This window comes from Haliotis cracherodii, unplaced genomic scaffold (genome assembly GCF_022045235.1).
Source record: "Haliotis cracherodii isolate W230 unplaced genomic scaffold, xgHalCrac1.p SCAF_6, whole genome shotgun sequence".
In the NCBI taxonomy this organism is placed as follows: domain Eukaryota; kingdom Metazoa; phylum Mollusca; class Gastropoda; order Lepetellida; family Haliotidae; genus Haliotis; species Haliotis cracherodii.
In genome coordinates this window covers 61,885,003-61,907,926 of record NW_027266319.1, presented here as the reverse complement: position 1 = coordinate 61,907,926, position 22,924 = coordinate 61,885,003, and the positions used below count along the sequence as shown (strand labels likewise).

The 22,924-nt window shown below is 37.8% G+C and overlaps 3 protein-coding genes across 5 annotated transcripts in view; 1 reads left to right on the top strand and 2 right to left on the bottom strand.

Moving 5' to 3' along the window:
- LOC139445378 (plexin-A2-like) overlaps positions 1 to 10,438 on the bottom strand; it is a 219,325-nt gene extending 208,887 nt beyond the window's left edge. For 2 of the 3 annotated variants that reach the window (XM_071226514.1, XM_071226519.1), the window contains exon 1: positions 10,377 to 10,438. The gene's annotated coding sequence lies outside the window, so the exon portion shown is untranslated. Of the gene's footprint in view, positions 1 to 10,007; positions 10,244 to 10,376 lie in introns of those variants that run through there. The other variant, XM_071226516.1, reaches the window with a different exon arrangement.
- A 48-nt stretch (positions 10,439 to 10,486) lies between these two features.
- The window catches only part of LOC139444845 (plexin A3-like), a 136,800-nt gene continuing 124,362 nt past the window's right edge, over positions 10,487 to 22,924 (top strand). Inside the window, exon 1 of the mRNA XM_071225826.1 lies at positions 10,487 to 10,526. The gene's annotated coding sequence lies outside the window, so the exon portion shown is untranslated. The remainder of the gene's footprint in view (positions 10,527 to 22,924) is intronic.
- On the bottom strand, positions 17,456 to 18,358 carry LOC139446568 (uncharacterized protein DDB_G0280315-like). Its single transcript, XM_071227863.1, has one exon. The coding sequence runs from the start codon at positions 18,356 to 18,358 to the stop codon at positions 17,456 to 17,458; it is 903 nt and encodes a 300-aa protein (XP_071083964.1).

The window sequence follows — 22,924 nt, the reverse complement described above, 5'->3', positions numbered from 1 at the left end:
AATATCAAAATCACAGGCCGATGTTGACTTGTATTGGTCTCGCAGACTAGCATATTTGTGAAACCTTGTGCAACATTTCACAAATTCCTTTCAAATATGTGTGTCCTTACATTCACAGATTTCGACGTTTATATGTCGAGTTTAAGGCCTTAATGCTTTACCCCCGTTTCTGATAGCACCCTATCAAAATGGTTACAAAATGGAAACATTTGCGAACCAGAATCTATCAAAACATTTTGCCAAACAACTGTTATCAGACAAAACTCTCGCACAAATTAGGCGAGCAATCCACATTTTTTATGTATTTGACTGAGAGGCTGTCAGCATGGTATAAATAGAGGGAATGCCAGGCAAAGAGCATCCTTCAAGGTAGAGAGATAGAAAAACATTTTGGCAAATGTGTATTGAAAAAAATGGCTTAAAATTGTCAACCAAAATCAACGAAAATGTGGGAAACATTTACAGCTCAAAAAAATATTCTTGATGTCTCCTGAGAAAAAAGTAGTGACTTAATTGAGAGGAGAGTGGTTTGAAGTAAAACACATGCACTAGCGCTCTCAAAACATGCGTTTGACAGGTCAGCATTTGTAGGATGTCATTCGCACCAGCTAGGAGGCGCTGCTTGCCTAACACAGCACCACACTTATAGAATGCATGCTGCTTCTACTGATGTCTTCAAATTGACACAAAACGTAAAACATCGTAAAATCTAATTTTTAAGTTTTTGAACAAATTACATAATTAAGACAAATAAGACTAACACATATCAATTAGCATTAAGGAAACCTCTAAAAGGCTTTCAAAGACTTTCAATCTTTCTGCTATATAAGTGTTAAAAATGTTATATCGTTGCCACAAAAAACTATACATTTGATTTGCAGTAACAGAATGTTCCTCGACTATTTTGCCGAAATATACCAAACAGAAAAACAATATTACGTCACCGACATCAAAGAAAAGCGAAATATTGAATTTTTAAGGTGTAAATAAATAAATGTGTTTTTAAAACCTATAACCTGACTACAAGGCTTCTGACAGAACAGCCACGGCACCTGATTATCAAGAGAACGTTCTTTTCAGCCTTCAAGCAATTCTGCTTGTTTTTGACTCGAACATCACAAAAACATCCATTATGTTTGCACAAAGACCTTTAGTTCCTGGATGGACAAATTAAATAGAAAAAACTCATTTTTTTTCAAAGGATGTGGTATGGTTTATGATATTTTGAATGCCTTAGACCTGTTTATAGATGAATGTTTCTGCCACTGGTTGCGTGTTCACGACATTTCAGCATGAAATTTCTTCATAATTAACGTCAGCCGTCAATTCCATGCACGTTACTTTTTCAGATAAATGCAGGATAAATGAACACATCAATGACATGATATTAAAGGAAATATAAACAAAAGCCTGATAAGCTTCATCTTTGATAAAAAACCTACACAATACAGCCATACTGAAACAAGAGATTACAACATGACAACACGGCGCTGCTCACTCCATCATGCAATATGTGATACCCACATGCAATAGCTATCCCACGGTGAACCTACAGTCCACAAATAACTGTTTAATTAACATGTTAATTACTATTGCTTGTCAATTTCAGTCCATTCCATCTGATGGGATCAGCTGACTTAAGATACCAAGGTGATGGTTACGCAGAAACGCAGCGGTCACTCATGACAAGCCATGAGTAAACAACAGTTTCTCTTCATCCGCGGAACATATCTACACCACATTCATGATAGGTTGCACAAGCTGGGAATTACGTGTAATCATGTATAAACACACACATCAGTCATGAGACTACTAACAAATTTCCGTGTAAAACGATCCCATATTGCTTGCTTGATGAGAAGAGGCATGCAATATTGTGTGTTATATCATGCTAGAGAGTAGGTTGTTTACCCTACACATGCTTAAACACATCTAACGTAAGCAATACTGGGTTGAACGAACATATCGTAAAGAACTTGTTGATGATTAAGTCATACAACTGTTAACATAAATAAAACTGTTTATTCACCGAGACTAAATTAACACTGCAAAGGAAGTCATGGTGAGATGTTGATGGTCCTCTAAATTATCATTCATATGTTTTGATGTCTATGTCAAGATTTGTTTTGACAGATGTCCCTAAAGAATTCAATTTTCAGCAATTAAAACACAGATACCTAACATATGCCAAGGAATGCACATGTTTAAAATATCCACCCCCAACCCACGCAAAATCTTTTGAATTGTGTTAATTTGAGTTCTGAATTCCTGTTTTCAAACACTGAAACATACTGTTTTAACCTGCGTGCACGCGGTTACTCTAAGCGAAGGTCTTGACTTTCCTTGATGGCCCATAAAAAGTTCCGCCTCAGATGAAGGTTATGGCAAGTAAGCTGATCAAAAGTATATTTTTCAGTCTGGCTTGACAAGCTTGAAATAAACAAGATGTAGAGTTAGAGGCGAAGTGTTTATTTCTTGCATTCCTCACAGTTCTTCCACAACTGCCAGGAATTAGGAAGGGTTCCCCCGTTCTCACATATGGTAAAGAATGGCACTTCAGTTCCAGGGGCGGAAAATATATGAGATGATAAAAGGTCTATTTTATTTATTTGTTCTATTTAAAACTTGTTTGGACTAAACCAATACAATCTTGAACTTGCAATAAACTAGTTGGGCATTGTCACAAAATGGCCAGGGTCTGGCAATCAACATGATCAAATTGACATGCAAATTCTGTCCCCTGGCCAATTTTATAGAGTTATCTCCTCTTGACGCTGTTGGGAGACTATTAATGTCCAGGCTTGATTTATGCAAATAATAACACAATTTAGGAAATGACACTTCTCTGTAAAGTTGAATAAAATCTTCTTTGAGATCAATACACAACATGAGATCAGTGTGCAAGTGGTGATTCACCTTGTAATCAGAACACATACATTACAATACTGATAATAATTTTTAGATAAAAAAAAGAACAATCTAAAGGCAATTTTCCCAATTTCAGCCCAAAAAATGGTGGTTTATGTCCCTTATTGAGTATTCTGATCATATCAGCATCTCCTCCGAGGGAGGAATTTAGTTCCGTACCTGTTGCCAACTGACCCTGCTGCCGAGCCCATGTGACCCTGTAGGGAGCTCATGTCACCTTGTTGCAATTCAGGAGAAGATGGAGTGTCCATTAGAACTCAACCCCTTCCATGTGCAGTAAATTTGCATACAATGTGAGCGCAATCCATCCTGAAAACGTCCCCAAATTGCACCTTAATATTCAATAGGGTTTTACAGGCGGGTCTTAACAAGACCCCTTGACCCAGAACCATTCTATCACAGATATGCTTTCCTCGCAAATTGATTTCAAAATTGATTCAACTTTCGAAAAATGAAATTGCAGTTTTACCATGAATGTCAGAGAATTCTAAATAAATAACATGTTTGGAAAAAATAAAGGGCCTTACTAAGAAGACTTTGTGTCAGTGAATTTATGTGACAAAGGCCAAATTGGATAGCAAGCTTAGGGCATGCATGCAGGCAATACGAAATCCTCACACGTTCCGTTTCCCCTCGCACACGACTAAAATGATTGCTCAGTATCCCCGATTTCATCCATCTGATTAGGCTTATGATAGAATTGGATTTAGTTTTTGATCGCATTCCTTTGATCACATGATCAACCATGCCCTGGTAAGAAGAATCAGCCCTCATACGACATACACACAAGTCATAATTTCTAATGGGTCAGGCTGACTGAAGGATGACCCAATAGTATAAACTCTGTTAGTCATCCTGTACAAAGCTCAGCAACATGCAAGTTCATCGTTATGCAACCATTAGATCATTAGACAGAACCTACTGTGCCTTGCTCAGATGCCAGATCATAGGGACACAAATAACGCCAGGTCCACAGGGACTGAGCCCTGTACGCTGATAACAACCTGTCTCAAATTGAATTTATCCCCTGCCTCCAGCCTCAACGACACAATAGCGGAGATAAGCGCCATCTGTATCTGAACTTCACGCCAAGCTTTCACATATCATGTATACAGTTTACAATGTAACGACTGAATTAACAGGGACAGGACAACTGACAAAGCAAAATTAAAGATAGGTATTTTTTTCCTATCAATAACTCAGTCGGTCTGTTGTGTAGATAATCTATTTCAGTTATCAATAAAACTGCATCAGATGTCTTTATGTTCAGTAAAATATAAAAAAATAAACCCATTATGTATAGCACCATCTGTAGTTCAGTACATGACATGATTTAGTCACAAATATTTTATGAAACATTTCATCAAACAAATTGAATTTTCTTGATCTAAAGATGTTTCATTCAAATATTAATTCCCACTTGGTTATCATGCTGCAATCATTTCATAAAAAAACACTTTTGGGAACTCCATGTCAGAAAATGAAGTGCTCCAAGACGATTAAACACTTCTTGCAGAAACATTTCTTTGTACCTTGTTCTCTGAATAAAAGAACCTGTGAAGCTCCTGGGTAGAATAGGTCTTCAGCAACCGATGCTTAGAGGCGACTAACAGGATTGGGTGGTCAGGTTCTCTGACTTGGTTGATGCATGTCATCGTATCCCAATTGTGTGGATCGATGCTCATGATGTCAATCACTAGATTGTCTGGTCCAAAATCAATTATTTACAGACCGCTGTCATATAGCCCCGCTTTTGCTCAGATCGGCGTTAAACAACAAAAAGCAAGCAAGCAAACAAACAAACAAACCTTATTGAAAGGTTTCCAGTGCCCAGTGACTAAACACAACACGCTTGCCCAATTATTATTTAAAAAGTCAATAGTTACTTTCATTTTGCATGATTTTTGTAGTTGTTCTGTTATCAATTTTCTTTATTATCCAAAGTGGTCAGGCACTTAAAAATATAACTACTCCATGTTTATAGACACAGCTAACACTTAAGTTAATCAATTTTATGAAAAATAACTTAATACTTATACTTACTTAACACCCAATTCATATCAAAGTCATAATAGAAGAATCCAAAGACACTCTCCACTCGGAGGCTTAGACATAGCAACAGGAAATACCTGCCCCCAGCTGTGGGCTTAAATCAACTTTATCCCACATCACAGAAGTTATCAATGTATGTTGATGACACAACCTGATAGAGCAATCAAATATAATTCCTATATCCACTATGGATGCTACTGATAAGATAGCAACTTACAACTCTTAGTCATACCACTATCTGCTGGACATACATAGACATCTCTATATTGACATGCGATATGACTTCATACATCACAGGCTTTACACACATGGCCACATAAACATGGCTGGCTTTTTATGGACAGCAGCACAGACCATTTTGGGGGCTGTATAAAAGACGATAAATAATTCAAAGGATAACAATGTCTGACATTCAAGGAATAAAATCAATATCTTACCTAGTGAAATGCGCTATAAATGTGTCTTTAATATACACTATTGTAGCAGGACATCAAACAATCAATACAATTACTTAACTTAAGTAAACATTTGTTGTGGAACAATGACCTTATTGATAAGATGTTTTATCTAACCTCCAGAAGTAAAAGTTTTGTATACATGCTATGTACTTACATGGTGCCAAGGCTGCCTTCAGCCTAACCATCTTTTCATTCATACTGGTCCAGTCGAAGTCTTGCATGTTGGAAGAGGCTTATGATATGCCAGCTCTAAGATCACCTTAAATCACTCAATTACAACCACAGACAAACTCACGGCTCATGAAAGAAACGACAGTCTGGCATAGATTGGTGTAAGTGACTACATTTACACTGATCCAAATCTGTAAATGATTACTTTAGACATGATTGGTCACACTGACCATGCAGATGCTATTCGGAACCCTTGCAGTTTGAGGAGACAATGATTTGGGATTTTGCTTATAAGTTCCAAGCTTGATTCACATAAAATGTTAGTTTGGGGAAATGTTTCATAATTTCACTTTGTGGAAAGTAATAATGACGAATGTTTTGTTTAATATTTCAACAGGTTGGTAATGTTGATACTAACAGTAACAGACCATGTTTACAATTGCTTTTGCCTCCTGTGTTTGAAATGTCACGTTTAAATTACACAATCACATTCTGACATTTAATTATCAATATTTTCTTCCAAGGAAAATTGATTGATGGACGGATATAATCCAAGAAATATGACCTTAGTTTTTTATCAATAACACATTTTCGATCTGAAGACGATACTAAGCCTATATGCTAAAAGAACTACACAAGATCAAAGACACTAAACTGTTGGATAAATAATTTGAGTAAAGTGGACAAAGACAATCCCTTCGCTGGTTGTTAAATCAAACAAATCTCCTGTTTCACTGGCAGTAGTAGTTATTAATAACGCTATTGTCGTCTAATCTTCCTTTGGTCTTACTGTCTTGATCTTCAAGGTTCATGGTAAGTGTATGAGAAATTGACAGATGGTTCTATTTTCACTGATAAGTACCAAAATGTCTGCAACAAAACCCAACTGCCATTTTCATCAGCATTCATCAATAATGACAATAACGATTAAGAGCATGTAACAAACAACATAAGCTCGCTCAAGAATGAAATCAAAAGTTGATATTCTATTGTTGAAGCTCAATGACACATGAACAGAGGCTGGTTGATCATTTGAATCATGCAATAGAGCGCATGCCATGATGCAAACTTTCAAGTGCGATTGACATGTAAAGCAACCATCCTTGTCGTGTTTATCATTGCAACTGACTCATACAGGAATCCCTAGTAACACAAGTATCACGGAAAGTTGTGTGAATAATCCTCTAAGCCCAGTCACTTTCATGTGAATCCCGACATGAAGCTAATCATCACAGCATCTTGTGAAATGTACAAGTTGGTATTTCCTGGATTAGTGCTTCATATCCTTGATGCAACCAGGCCCTCTACAGCAGCACACTGTAATACACACTGATTTACTGTTACCTTCCAGTCAGCCTTGTCATTGTTATTAAGATGAACTATAGAATAATGCAAGACAAATACATACAATGTGTTACAGTCTGCAAACTGTTACAACAGAGTGTTTTGTTATATGTAACAGATTTGGATCAGATTCAATAATTCTGAAATTGATGATAAAAATGTACAAAAGCTGTTCGGTGTGGCCATTCCTGTTATGCTGCCACTCATATCACCAACCTAGCCAAACAAGTTGCAGGTTTCTCATATCTTGAAGTTGCGACTAATATTACTAAAATCTGAAATCGACAATTGTTATTATTTTTTCTTTAAATAAAACCTAGCCACTGAAATTGACTAGAAAAGAAATTAACCCACTAACCGTCCTTCAGAGGAAACTAAATTGAGGTATCGACAGATTTAGGCTGTGTAAAATTGAAAACCAGTTTATTTTCCCTCTTTTTCTGATGATCTTCAAATTTCCTGTAACCTCAAATTTCACACAGAAATACCCCCTGATTAGGTGTTGAAGATGGAAATCGCCGCTCTCAAACAACACAAGTGATGGCTGGTGCTACACATGCCTTCCACAATAACAAAACATCCACGCTGTTCTCACTACAGAACTTTCTCGTTTATTTCAAGACCATTACAAACTCCTACACAGAGCCAGCTTAAACTTCCTGTGCGATTGTACGATCTGCGATCTGTTACTATTGACAAAACTCTGTCATCAGTGTTAACTCAAATGCTGCAGCAGAAAGTCTAATAACGACCTGACCATCAAGTCTTATCTGCGAGATTACCAAAATACAATGCCTGGCTTCCACGCTGAAATTTCCATTTAAAAAGAGCTGATAAAATTATGTACCACCACACAACAACCTAAACAGCCAATAAAATTGTAATTACATTATACCCATGGCCAAAACTGTATTCAGCTATTACGCTTCTGTCAATATGGAAATGGCACTGGCTAATGCTTTGTTAGGGGAATGCAAAGCTGAATTATACGTTAATTACTAAAGACAATTTTTATCATATTTTTTCTGGTCCATGACAAAATGAAAATATTATCCAAGTCCCAATTTGTGCCAACAACTAATGTATATTGATTATTTCAGAAACAGAAAAAATACAAGACACATCTCTGATGTATTTCTCACGCAAATGATTAATCTAAAGCCATGCTGGTGCCAATAAGAAAAATTGTGAAGCATCTCCTGGTGAAGAATTTTGTGTAGAGAGAAAGAATGAGGTGGTGGTCTTTCATCCCAGTACTCTATGGTTGACAAACGATAACAAGCTGTCCCTTTTGAACAGTTGGTTTCCAGCTTCCCAAGAGCAAAAAAAATTTCTTGTTTCATTGAAAGACTTTTTCCCAAAACACCATGAAATGGTCAGAATAAGACCCAGACTGTACATGGCTATGACATTTTCTACACAGCAGTCATCAGTAAGAAAATAAGGGTAAATTGCAAACTCATCAGTTTCAAGATTAGATAAATTAATGGACCAAATACATAAATATTTTGGTTTAATTTTGGAGGTTGGTTTGGTTGATGTATCAACTCACTACACATTGAGCTGTTTTTTAACTTGCAATAGCGGCGATGTATTTGCTTCCACCATTAATCCGTGATTAATTGTATGTAATGGTGAAGTGTGGGGCGGACAAAATCGATGACTATTGACTCAATCATGTATGAACTCCAGTACGATATTACCATTGATCGGGTGTGACAATGTATACACTACTCATGTCAATAAATCGACCAAGTATTTCAGAAGACGCACCAGCTAGTACTATTGTTATGTCACATCTCCTGTCATATATAGAAGATTATAATGGCTACTGAGTACCTTGATTAAATATGTCTTGGACTTTCTGCATAGCAAATGTGTCATCACATAATCTAAATGTTTTATGGATTAACATTCCATGTTCCATAATTTAAATATATTGAACCCATCATATAAAACGTTTATCCAATACTTCCAATGCTATTCATTATTAAACATACAATATTCTTCACATAGCTAAAACATGCAATCTTCCCATCATAGCTTAACATACAATATTCCCATCATAGCTTAACATACAATATTCCCATCATAGCTTAACATACAATATTCCCATCATAGCTTAACATGCAATATTCCCCAAATGTGTCATTGAATAGTCTAAGTATGTTCTTGTAGCTTAAAATATAATATGCCATCATAGCAATTACGCAGCCATGACTAAAGTTTACACACAGCAAGTACAAGGTGATGGTCATACAAGTCACAGCAGATGTGTCATCAAATAACATAAATATGTTCCACAGTTTAACATTCAATATTCCCATAAGCCATTACACAAAGCATGTACAGAATGACAGTGTATTGTAATAGGATATAATGCAATATATTCAATGCCTCCAGTTCAGATGACCTAAATTGTACAGTCTGTTCAACATAGTTTCTCAATGTTCCCTTTCTGCCTGAGTGGCTGAATGATCACTTGATACAGCACAACAACCACCACAAACGTAACCAGAAACTGACTCTCCCACCACAGATTTTACCTGATCGTCACAGGTAGCGCACATTAGCAACCATGTGTGAGCAGGTATTCCATTCAGGTGTAGGTGACCCATCCCTCCTTGTGCGGGGAATGTGGTAGCGACTTGCTGTGCGGATGCCAGTAAAAGCATTGAAGTCAGCGTTAATCAACTTAAAATCATGTCTTAAATGCTCCGAAACTGAGGCTGGTTGAATCATATCTGATGCAATTACAGCACATGGTTTTATAATAGCCTTGAGATGGATTAGGTGTAAAGTCTCAATAGGACTGTTCCCAGTCATATCTTGCCCCGAGCTGTACCTAATCTCTGGAGCTATCTGGGTCACAGTGAAACACACATGTTCTGGCAAAGTTGAGACGAGGCATGTTGAGCCACAGCTTGTTTTCACTCACATATTCTGATTTGTAAAATCTTAACTTTTGTTCCTCAAGAACAAATTATACAAAATTACTTTTGAACATTTCAACTGACACACCCCAAAACATTCCTAATCCAAATATAAACTCACCCAGCAGAAGTTGAAATATCTTCAAATAGATCCTGTCTTAAAATTCTAGAACCTCAAATAAACTGGCGGAGATGTGAGAATGATTAGAAGCTGTCGGTGGAGGCCGGTTCACTTGTTGATAATGCTCCGAGTGACCACAACTGTCTAAACACGCTGCTCGAGAAGTATGAGGCTTCTCGCCTAGACAGTCCACAGTTAACACTCCATGCTACGTTCAAGAGAGCCTCTCCATACACTCTTCACGATTTCTTTGTCTAGCTAGCGATCGCTACCTCACAATGTCTCCATATACACATTGATGCTTCGCAAAGACATAACATCACAACATGCACAAGTAAATCTGCAATAATCAAACCGATCGCGACTTACCGACAATATAAAGTTTCCAACTATCTGTATGGGTACAGTACGTCCTCACTCGCAATCGCTTATAACCTGCGCATGCGCGAAAGTGTCCCGGAAACATGCTGCCAGACGCGGGCTGTTTGTCTTCTTTGTTTGACGTTTAGAAACCTCAAGGTATGTTGACCGGCGAACGCTTACGATTGGAAATCTGCAATATCTTGCCGCATCGCTTTCATAATTTATACAAATGCCATATTTTCATTTATGAAAGGGAGTTTCTGGTTTGGTATGAAGATGAAGCGATACTTTTCACCGGTGGAACTGTCATCTTGACTTGTTTCAAAATGGTGGTTGCATTGTTAGTCTAGTTTGTTCCATACTCCATCAACCGTGATCTATTGTTGGCATTGATGGACAGAGAATGGAACATTAATTAATAATTAACAGTGAAGAGATTTATGCGTTTTTCACCTTAAGCCAGATCGATAGGAATGGCAGGGAATTTTCTGTGTTGATTGCCAGATATCCCACTTTGTTGACACTGTCATTGATAGCGATATTGACAGTGACTAAACAAACATGGTTCATTTTCTGTTTTCAACCATAGCAACATACACACATTCCATTTGAAATAACTTTGAAATAATATTCCCTGATTATAACTGAGAAACTTAGGAAACATGTTGACTAAATAAAACTTCTCAGTTTTAATTTGGGAATATAATTTCAAAGTTATTTCAAATGGAATGTGAGAAACTTAGGAAACATGTTGACCAAATAAAACTTCTCTGTTCTATCTGTCGCTACATGGCTGAAATAATGCTCATGCAACGTTAAATTTTAACTCACTAACTTTTCTAACTCACAGTGTAGTATACTTTGTTTTCAACTGTTATCAATGAATATATTTCTTCAGTATTGTCTGATTGAAAGATTACTTCTTAAAAGAATAACAACAGTTTTCGATATTAAGGAATGGCTAAAAATACATGACCATGAAGTTAATTTCAATATACACCAATATCCTGTACACATCGCTTGCTTATCAGCTGCTGGTTAGAATTTGTATAACTGTGTATCTACTAATCTTTAATCAAGGGACAATAAATATGATGATTGGACCAGACAATAGTTTCGGTGACAGATAATTGGGCAGTGTATTTACCACAGGCTTCATTGAGTCAACACACACCTCCAATGACCCTGGGAATTCCAATGACATAATCAAGGCAACAATACCTGTTCTGTTTGTTGGTTACACTTCATTAACCTGAGCTAATTGCTAATTGGGAGGAGAGAATTGTCAGTTTTAAGAGCTCTCCAAACACCTGGGCATCACTCTTTTTAATGACTTGTTTTTTCCAAATGGATTCGGCAGTATGTATTGCTTGGAATTGTAAAGAAATCTTTTCGGTTGAAATCATGGGAAGACATCCGCCGGTATCCCCCTTTAAAGGTTGTATATGGATGCATTGTTCCCTAATCCTTATAGTTATTTATATTTTTTAGGGGGATATGGGCGGAAGTCTTACCGAAACCACTTGTTGAAAAATGTCGTTATTTGTACTGAAAGTTTTATCTATGCATACCCTGTAACCTATTACACTTGAAGCATGAGAATATATGCTTGACCATCAGCTGGGGACGTGATCGTGTTAGTTTTGTGAACCATATATTTCATATGAACTCAACATTTGTCTTTTTTTACGTATCTTTCAAAAAGGTTGTCTAATGGTAACTTTGCTATTTTTTTATTTCAATATCAATATTTTTTGCATGTCTTTGGAAGCATATTCTTTTGTGCATGTAATGTTTGCTTGAAAGCATTCCCGATATCTTCTTGAAAATTGATGTTTATCATGCATAAATCATTTCTGTATTCTGATAAATAGATTTTTCAATAATTATTACTAAAGAGTTTTTTTGTCCTTCAAACATCTTTTTGTGCTTAGAAGATTTTGTGCCTTCATATTAAGGGATCAATAAATATTTCTTGAATTATGTTTAAAGTATGAAACACAATCATCTTTCAAACATGGTGTGTATGGTAAAGTTCAAATAAAGTTTTTATTTCAGAATTAAAGATGTCCAAAGTACCTCTAAATTGAACCATACAAGATCTCTTTTAGAACAAGTATTCAGTTCAGTTCTTCATGTTTACCGTTTAATTTGTGATTTTTCAGAGTCTGGTTACAGGAAACAATGTTTTTTCATGTGGGTCCTGAGATATTCCGGGAGAATGTTGAAATCATATGGGGGTGGTGGGGTAACCTTGTGGTTAAAGCGTTGGCTTGTCATATCGAAGACCTGGTTTCGATTCCCCACATGGGTACAATGTGTGAAGCCACCCATTTTCCGATGTCCCCCGGCGTGATATTGATGGAATATCAGAGCTCCAGATAAGCTTTTGGTGTTGTGGATATTTTACCCATGCATTTTAAAATCATTGGGTATCAGTAATTCTATCTGGGTATTCAAATTTCTGTTACCCGCTAGTTTTTACACATGTGGGTATTTAAGTTAAATATTTAAACACTATTCATCTAGTCCCTGCAAACTGGTGCCGTGTGGGTTCGAGAGCTTTACAGGACTCAAAAATACCACAATACTTCCACAAGAAAGTGTGATGGCAAATGATCATGATGTAAGTGTCATCGTGGAGTTTGGCAAGGTTGACGGAATGCCCGTTTACAATTTCAAAATAAGTTGCAGATTTGCTAATGGAATACGCAGGGTTACTTCACAATATTTTGATGATACGCACAAGTTTTATTTTTGTAGTGTATCTGTAATGTTTGTTGCGTATTTGATACGCTTGGATATTATTTTAATGCGTCTTTCTGCATTTCTGATGTGTATTTCACGCAGCTACGCAGCTGGTCTGGAGGTCTGAATATCAAGGGTACACTTGAACAAAGAGGCTGTAGCGTTATGACTTATCTAAGTCTGTGTTAAACAATAGGAGTTATTCCTGGTGCACTACAAAGAGGCTGTAGCGTTATGACTTATCTAAGTCTGTGTTAAACAATAGGCGTTATTCCTGGTGCACTACAAAGAGGCTGTAGCGTTATGACTTATCTAAGTCTGTGTTAAACAATAGGAGTTATTCCTGGTGCACTACAAAGAGGCTGTAGCGTTATGACTTATCTAAGTCTGTGTTAAACAATAGGAGTTATTCCTGGTGCACTACAAAGAGGCTGTAGTGTTATGACTTATCTAAGTCTGTGTTAAACAATAGGAGTTATTCCTGGTGCACTACAAAGAGGCTGTAGCGTTATGACTTATCTAAGTCTGTGTTAAACAATAGGAGTTATTCCTGGTGCACAACAAAGAGGCTGTAGCGTTATGACTTATCTAAGTCTGTGTTAAACAATAGGAGTTATTCCTGGTGCACTACAAAGATTTCAAGTGTCAGATCAAAGCTGAATGATGAATTTCAAACTTACAGATGAAACTATTTTGATGGTGGTAGTTTCAATGACTATGACATCATCTAATTAATATGAGAGAAGGAAAGTGCTTGATAGGGCTTAAGAGACAGCAAGGTGATGTGGATAAAAGACAAATAATGTGGAAATCGTTACCTTATCATCTCCAAGTAATGCAACATTGCATGTGCCCTGCAAACCTTTACTATCAAGCTACAACTTACTAAATGTGGTTTTCCAGGGATGGGTGGGCAGAGTCTGGAATGCCTGCCCCCACCCTCCCCCAACCCCCCACCCCCAAATGCCTCTCTTGATCCGCCTATGCTCAGCTTATTTTTTTACAAAAAGAACCATATCTCAAATGAAGCACAGAGCCAGCATTGTGATAAATATTGGAAATTAGATATTAAGATGGTTATGGCACAGTTAAAGTTAATAATGCATCGGACATGAGAAATGAACATATGAATGGGCACTGGGTACATATATTGAAACTGGGTATTATCGATCCCAGTGACACCTGTGAAGATCCAGGGTAAAATAGGTCTTCAGCAACCCAAGCTTGCCGTAAAAGGCGACTTTGCTTGTGGTAAGAGGTGACTAACGGGACCAGGTGGTCAGGCTCGCTGACTTGGTTGATGCATGTCATTGTATCCTAATTACATAGATCGATGCTCATTATGTCAATCACTGGATTGCCTGGTTCAGACTCGATGATTTACAGACCGCCGTCATAGCTCATGGTAAAAGACATTCATCACATTTGAATGGAGCAAAAGTATTTTGTGATGTCAATAATTAAAACGTCAATGATGTATTGGTAAGAATGTTTATGAATATCCATGCTAAATAATTAGTAATTCATATTTCACGGCCACACAAATGTTGATGTTCATGAAGATTTCCATGGTAAAGAAAGACAAAGACAAGGCAGATAATTGGATTTTAAACATAGAATGGATCAACCTAGGCCATACTAAGCATTTAATATTAATTGCAGGTCTGCAGTGGTAATTTTTGTTTATGCAAATTATTGCCTGGCCAGAACCCTCGATAAACTTTTGGTTATTTTACCCAGGGGGTTCATTTTGATTGGGTATCCACAATTTTAGAGGGTATTCATACTATTCAAATATTTTTTACTCACCTGTTTCCTGACGTTTTGTTATTTTTAGTTGAAAACCTTTTTCGTGGGGATCCCTGTAAATCATTCAAACTAAATCAATTGTACTACATGTAATATGTAGTCTGTGTGCTTGGAGCTCCCTCTCCAGGGACCTTGCTATGTAAGAATAGTGCAATTATCTTAATCACAGATCAGCGACATTAGTATTCGAGTTTGTTCGTTTCACACGTTTTTCTGAATCTAACTGTCAAAAAGGAAATTTTACGATTCGCTGATACACAATCACTTTATTCAACAGTTTTATCTTATAGTTATAATATTCACACTAGTTTTATTGCAATTGTGTATTAACATATTTTTTTTTCAAATTGGATACACCAAGGTTTGATTTGTCTACATATTTCAGTTTATTTAAGCTGTAATTTACACAAATTCACAGCATCTTCAGGGGTCTGTTGGCAAAATATAGTAGCAGATAAATTTATGATATTTCTTGCAATGACTGCTGATCAAGATATAATACATAATCCATGCACTACAGAAGCCAGATTGAGTGAGCTCATTTCCTGTCCTCACAGCCTGGGGCATGGTTGGCCCATTCTCTAATGAAGCTCAATTCCCTGGCCAGAGTTGTGTGCCTTCATCTTGCCAGGATCCTGTTCGTACTGATTATGAATTTTGTTTTTTCAACACCCTACTTGTGGGTTTAACCAACATGGTAAATGGTTCAGACCTCTCTCTGTCCGTCTGTCTGTCCATCCGTCAGCTATTGGTTTTCCGTTTCCAGGGCAGAACTCCAAAACTGTTAAGTATTTCTTTTTGAAACTTTTCATATATAGATCAATCTAGTGGTGGACTGGTGCCTTTTGTGAATTTGGGACTTTTGTTATTTTTTTAATATTTTTTTTTATGTTTCCATGACAAGTTAGACTTTACTTAAAATGAGGGTAGTGCCCGTTTCTAGAGCAGAACCCACTGAATATTTCTGGATGGAACCTGCTATACAGATCAGCCTAGTGGTAAACTGGTGCCTTTTGATAATTTGGGATATTGAAAAATACTGAACAGCATTATTTTTTTTCTTTACTGAAATGAAAGTGTTCAATGGCAATGAACCAAAAGTTGGGTACAATTAGCCAAACTCCTTTGAGATCCTGGTTCACCCCATTTGGGTTTCACCAAAGTGCTAAACATCTAAGTCTGGCATCACTTTGGGCTTTCCTTCCTCATTAAACTGATACGCCGTGATAGAAATAGAATACTGTAACTGTAACGTTAAACCAAACTCAATTCTTTTCCGAAGGGATGTAATACCATATCATTAAAATTAAAAATCAAAAGTTAGGACATACTTCAGACCTTGGTCATATTAATATATTTTTTGTAATTACTCAAGGTTATATTTGGGAAAGTTAAAGATATATTGCTTTAATGAAAGATTAATGACCCCTGTTAGAATATGTTCTCAGCTTGTCAGAGACATCTAATGCATCGGGTGGTCAGGTTTGGTGACCGCATTTATTGCGTGTCGTCGTACCCCAACAGCAAGGATGTTGCTCATGATATCAATCACTGATTTGTCTGTCCCAGACTCAAGATTTTACAATGAGTACTGACTGCATGATATATGTAGTTTGCATAATGCTAACTGACCCCCAAAACAAACCAACGAACAAATGATATATTATGGGAAATTCCAAATCAAATTGTTAAGAACTTTGCCATCTGCTTCCCTGTAAAAACATGTTTGGTTTAAGATGTATGGCCCGGAGTAGTGGATGTGATGAAAGTGTGACCGCTGTGAAGGAAATACGGTACATGCCAGAAGAAACATTTGTAAATATTGTTTGATGATGTCCCAATATTTGTTTCATGTTTTATTCCAAAGTATATATACATGTATGCAGAATTTCCAACTTGTGAGTTTGTTCAAACCATTTAAGTTTGATGATCAGTCACTCATATAGATAGATCAATTATGATAACATATATATACTCACCACAAAAAGAAACGCGAACCATAGAAACATATAAGGAGTATGTACGTTAAGAAGAGATGTTTCCAATGTGTACCACTTATAACAAAACTAACAACCAGTCAAGTGTTACCACAGCGTGTCTTTATTCTTATCATGATATGCTTCTCATGATTTCCAAACGTTATACGCTGATTCTGCACGAGACAAATAGTGCATCTCGAGTCATGGATCTATGACATCACGTGTGATGCGTTCATGTGCATCATCATCGATTTACACAACATACCAGTATGTAAATTTATGCGCTGAACCAATCTAATATCTTTTGAGTATGAGTGATTCTTCATATATTAACATTAATATTATTAACATGTATGAGTGTATAACCCATAGTCAGTGGAAGCTGTGTTGTGACTGATAGGGACGGGGCATTGTTATTGGTTGGTCAGAAGAATTGGGGTGGGCACCAAAACTATGACAGTCTCTAGGGGAAGGTCATATAATGTAGTATGCATATTTGGGGAGGGTCATAAACCAAATTGATAAGCATCAGGGGGAGGGTAATTGTTTTCAGTACATTTGTGATTTAAGTATCTCTGAGATTCTCCACCCGTGCCCCTGTCTCATGGGAATTCCAGGACAGTATACCGCGTCCGTGTTGTAGTGGTACGAGTGTCTGTCCACTTCCGTGTTGTAGTGGTACGAGTGTCTGTCCACATCCGTGTTGTTGTGGTACGAGTGTCTGTCCACTTCCGTGTTGTAGTGGTACGAGTGTCTGTCCACTTCCATGTTGTAGTGGTACGAGTGTCTGTCCACATCCATGTTGTAGTGGTACGAGTGTCTGTCCACATCCGTGTTGTAGTGGTACGAGTGTCTGTCCACATCCTTGTTGTTGTGGTACGAGTGTCTGTCCACATCCGTGTTGTAGTGGTATGAGTGTCTGTCCACATCCGTGTTGTAGTGGTACGAGTGTCTGTCCACATCTGTGTTGTAATGGTACGAGTTTCTGTCCACATCCGTGTTGTAGTGGTACGAGTGTCTGTCCGCATCCGTGTTGTAGTGGTACGAGTGTCTGTCCACATCCATGTTGTAGTGGTACGAGTGTCTGTCCACATCCGTGTTGTAGTGGTACGAGTGTCTGTCCACATCCGTGTTGTAGTGGTACGAGTGTCTGTCCACATCCATGTTGTAGTGGTACGAGTGTCTGTCCACATCCGTGTTGTAGTGGTACGAGTGTCTGTCCACATCCATGTTGTAGTGGTACGAGTTTCTGTCCACATCCGTGTTGTAGTGGTACGAGTGTCTGTCCACATCCGTGTTGTAGTGGTACGAGTGCCTGTCCACATCCATGTTGTAATGGTACGAGTTTCTGTCCGTATCTGTGTTGTAGTGGTACGAGTGTCTGTCAACATCCGTGTTGTTGTGGTACGAGTGTCTGTCTGGTAAGCAGAAGGTCGATGGTTTGACCCTCATACCAAAAGACGTTAAAAGATGGTACTTGTTGTAAACTTATTTGGCGCTCAGCATTAAGGGGCTAAAAGGACTGGTCATCTTAGTCAGTATACTGTGTCTGAGTTGTGTATCCATGTTAAGCTGCAGCATGGTATCTCAATGGGCTATGTCTCTAAAACCAGCATTAGTCTTGACTAGTACAAGCAGCCACATGCACGCACACATGCACATCACTGTAGTGCAATAATCTTGAACACAAAGTTAAACCCCCATTGCACCTAACCTCTTCATCAGAATTAGTCACAAGCATCACATGGTTGTAGTTGCAATAAAAGCTGGTCGCAATGAGGATTAAGTGAGTGAGTAAGTGAGTAAGGTTTTACACTTCTTTTAGAATATTCAAGCAATACCATGGCAGGGAAAACCATAGGGTTCACACATTGTACCCATGTAGGGAGTCGAACCTGGATCTACGATATGACAAGCGAACGCTTTAACCACAAAGCTGTCCTACTGTCCGATCAGAATTGAACCAGCTTTGACTCAATCACTAGTCATTGGGGTTCTGTGTTGGAAATGGGGCGGTGTGGTTATTAGCCAAGTGGTTAAAGCCTTTGCTCATCACACTGAAGAGCCGATTTGATTCCCTATATGGGTACAATGTGTGAAGCCCATTTCTGGTGTCCCCCGCCATGGTGTTGCATGAATATTGCTAAAAACCAGCATAAAACCATACACACTCACTCACACTCCTCTTTGGATAAGGCGGTCAAGGGTTCTTGACTTGGTTGATTTGCCAGTCCCCCTACCCTTATAGCTTTGGGATGTTGCTCATAATGTTGCATCACAGGCTTGTCTGATCCAAACATGATCAATTACAGGCTGCTACCATACAGCTGAAATATTGGCAAGTGCTATGCTTTGATCAACAAACAAACAGAATCTGTTTGACTATTATTTACTGGTCACATTTATTGGTGACGTAGCTGTGAGACTGCTGATTGCCATGTATTACACCATCACTCACTTGTTGCTGTTTATATCATGTAAGACTCCCCTGGGAGGAAGCACATTTAAGGAACAATGTTGACTGTTCACATAGAACCTCAATCCAGAATAAACAGAGCTATCCAGTTCTCAGGGGACTCTTATCTCACTGTATTTTCACTCCTACATCTTTGTTGTCGCAGTGAAAACAGCAGCGGTGGATGCATTGAGACCTGTAGCTCTGAAGACCTTTGTTTGATTCCCCACAAATTATATAGTTTCTTGCCCTGTCATGGCAAGCATTTTGCTAAGAGCAGCATAAAAAAACTACTCACGGAACAACACACAATGCACACAATAATAACACTATTATGCTGAGAGGAAAGATTGTCATTAAAAAGAAAAAGGGATGACTTCTCTGATGCTCGTGTGTCAAAAGTCTGAATTTGCTTTTTAGCATTATATGTTTTTTATCCCCTAGTGTGATACGAGTCATATCATGATGTAGCCGTCGTGTTACACCTCCATAGCTTATACAGTGGATGCAAGAGGAGGGCATCAGAAATGCCCACACAGTAGAGCTGTTTCCATGGTTAGAGAACTCATGTCTGGTGTAGGGATATTTTATGTCAGCTTCTTTTAATCACAAGTGTGATTTCTCTTTTTACATTTTTCAGACACAAATCTTGACACTGCCACATATCATCAGTCAGGCATTGACTCCCACAGAAAGCTGTTTTATTTTACAATCATGCCAAATTTATTTCTCTTTTGGGAGTACAAAACACCGTCTCTGTGCCATTTGATTTTAAGTATGATTTGATTAACAATGCCATTGATTTCTCAGTAATGTACTAAAATGTTTTTATGGTGGTTTTAATCACAAGCTCAGGTTAAAATTGATTTCTAATAGCATTAAAACAGAATTCTGATCTGTTGATAAAGGGAATATAACAAAGGAATTTGAAGGTTTGTGTGAATTGGTGTTTGCTAATTTCTGAAAGCTTTTAGGACCAAACTCAGTTGTTCGCTAAAAGCAGTTAACAGACTCATTTTTTCTCCAAAACTAACATGTTCTTCTTCCAGTATACATTGCCACAAGTTTGGATCAGTCAAACAATTTGATATTTACTAAAACAGTTTTACACATTTCAGCAATTAAGGAAACATTTCCCCCTAAGGTATGTTTGACCTGAAAGCTTGCTTATTATATAAATTGGTTTACACAGTTGCAGAGTGTCAGCATACAATGCAGGAAAGCAACGCGAGGAGCAACAGTTTGTTATGATGTTAAACAATGTTAATGAAAGTAGAAATATCGTCAGAGAATAAATATGATATTCCATGTTAGTTTGGGGTCCTGTTCATACAGTGTTTTATTGACCAATTTACTGTGAAACCCAAAAGAGTTGAAATGTGTGTTTAGAATTGTTATAAAATTAAATAAAATGTCAGTATTTTCAGGTTTTATCAGCATTATCATGTTCTCACATATTTTTTGACATTTCCAAGTGATGGTGTGACATTGAACTCTCCTGCTTTTGGTGTTTGGAACTTCAATGAAACAGCATCCTTTTAGTGCATCCATCTGTGCTGTAATCTTTCCACTTTCTAACTTAATGATCCCATTTTACATTTTAACAGATTGTTATCATTAGCTAAGTTGACTTGCCTGAAATAAAACTGACAAGATTGAAACTTCAGAGTAGTGGTTTAAGAATGGAGACTGGTGCATATGAAATGATTATTACACAGGGTGGATACAGTGAAGGCCCTTAATGGCTGCTGCAGTAATAAGACCATCTGGTGCACCAACTCCTTTGGGAATCCAGGTTAGAATTGGTCCCCAGCAACCTTTTCTCTTTGTAAGAGGTCAGACATGTGAAGATCGGGGGTAGAATAGGTACATGTATTCAGCAACCCATGCTTGCCGTAAAATGTGACTATGCTTGTTCTAAGAGACCCCTTACGGGATCAGGTGGTCAGGCTTGCTGACTTGGTTGATGCATGGCATCGCATCCCAATTGTGTGGATCGATACTCACGATATTGATCACAGGATTGTCTGGTCCAGACTTGATGTTTTACCAACCACCGTCTTATAGCAGAAATATTGTTGAGCTGTCATATTGCTGGAATAGTGTAATGTAAAAGAACAAATAAGAAATCACCTGAAACAGCACTTTTTAGCAGACTTATTTTTTAAAGGGACGATTGGGTAGCCTAGTGGGTAAAGTGTTCACTCGTCACACTGAAGACCCAGGTTCGATTTCTGACATGGGTACAATGTGTGAAGCCCATTTCTGGTGTCCCCTGTCGTGATATTGCTGGAATATTGCTAAAAGCGGCGTAAAACCATACTCACTCACTATTTTAAAAAAATGTCCACATATAGGTTAAATAGGAGCTATACAGACTGGAGCCAAGGTAGTTTAATGTACTGAATACCCAAAGAAAACTAATTATAACTCAGGTGAATGGTAACATTGGCTCCAAGTAATATATCTGTATGACAGTGTGTCATCATATCGCATTGTGTTGGGTAACTACTGATGCTATAAACTGTAGGTTTGTTTGAACAGACTTGAGAACCTATTGGTTATCGTGACATAGAGGTAATATTGCTGACTGCAGCATAATTCACTCCCTCTCTCATCCTGTTGCATCCAGAACGTTTCGCTGCACTGATGAAGATACTCGGTGCCGCAAATGGTGAGCCATTTTATCCGATAAGGTGCGTTCAGAACAGCACTGACGTAACAGCTGTTTTATGCTTGTGTATCATCATCACTGGAAATAGGCATGAAAATAGTTTTATCCCATGCTTTAATCAGAATGAAGTGATTATGCAAAAAGCTTTGTCTTCCCTTTTCTATTTTTGAGAAAATGCTTTGTAAAGAAATATGAACAGAGACCAAGATACAGGTGTGCTGTAGGTATAAACCAATTTCTCAAAGTAAGCTCCTTTAGTGAAAGATTATGCCACAACAAAGCCATGTCAGCACATAGCGTGTTGGTATAGAACAGCACAGCCCATTTGGTCTGACATTTCCTGTGCAGTAACATGAGTCGATGCAATATTAGGTTGATTATGTCTGTCGACTTGTGTGGGTGGTGGGGTAGCCTAGTGGTTAAAGTGTCCGCTTGTCATGCCTAAGACCTGGGTTTGATTACCCACAATGTGTGAAGACCATTTCTGGTGTTCCTGTTGTGATATTGCTGGAATATTGCTATAAACAGTGTAAAACCATACTCGCTCACTCTTTTAACTTGTAGTCAGTCGCCACTGTAATCCGCAGCAAGAAAATCTAAATTCTGCAGTAATTTTTATTAAATTCTGTAGCAAATATTTTATCATTCTGCACACAGTTCTGCAAACTTTTAAGCTTTGTTTTCAGTTTTGCACCTGTTTGACTTGTGGGAGGCATTTTCTGACAAACGTATCCATGTGTAGAACAGTTTATTGAAGTGAATTTGGCAATCACCAGTGTCAACATACAGACATGCACTCCTGTTCATCAATAACAGAAGAATACACTTCAAAATGAAATCAGGATATTGATTTCATTTAACCATTTCTCAAAACGTAAAATATGTAAAA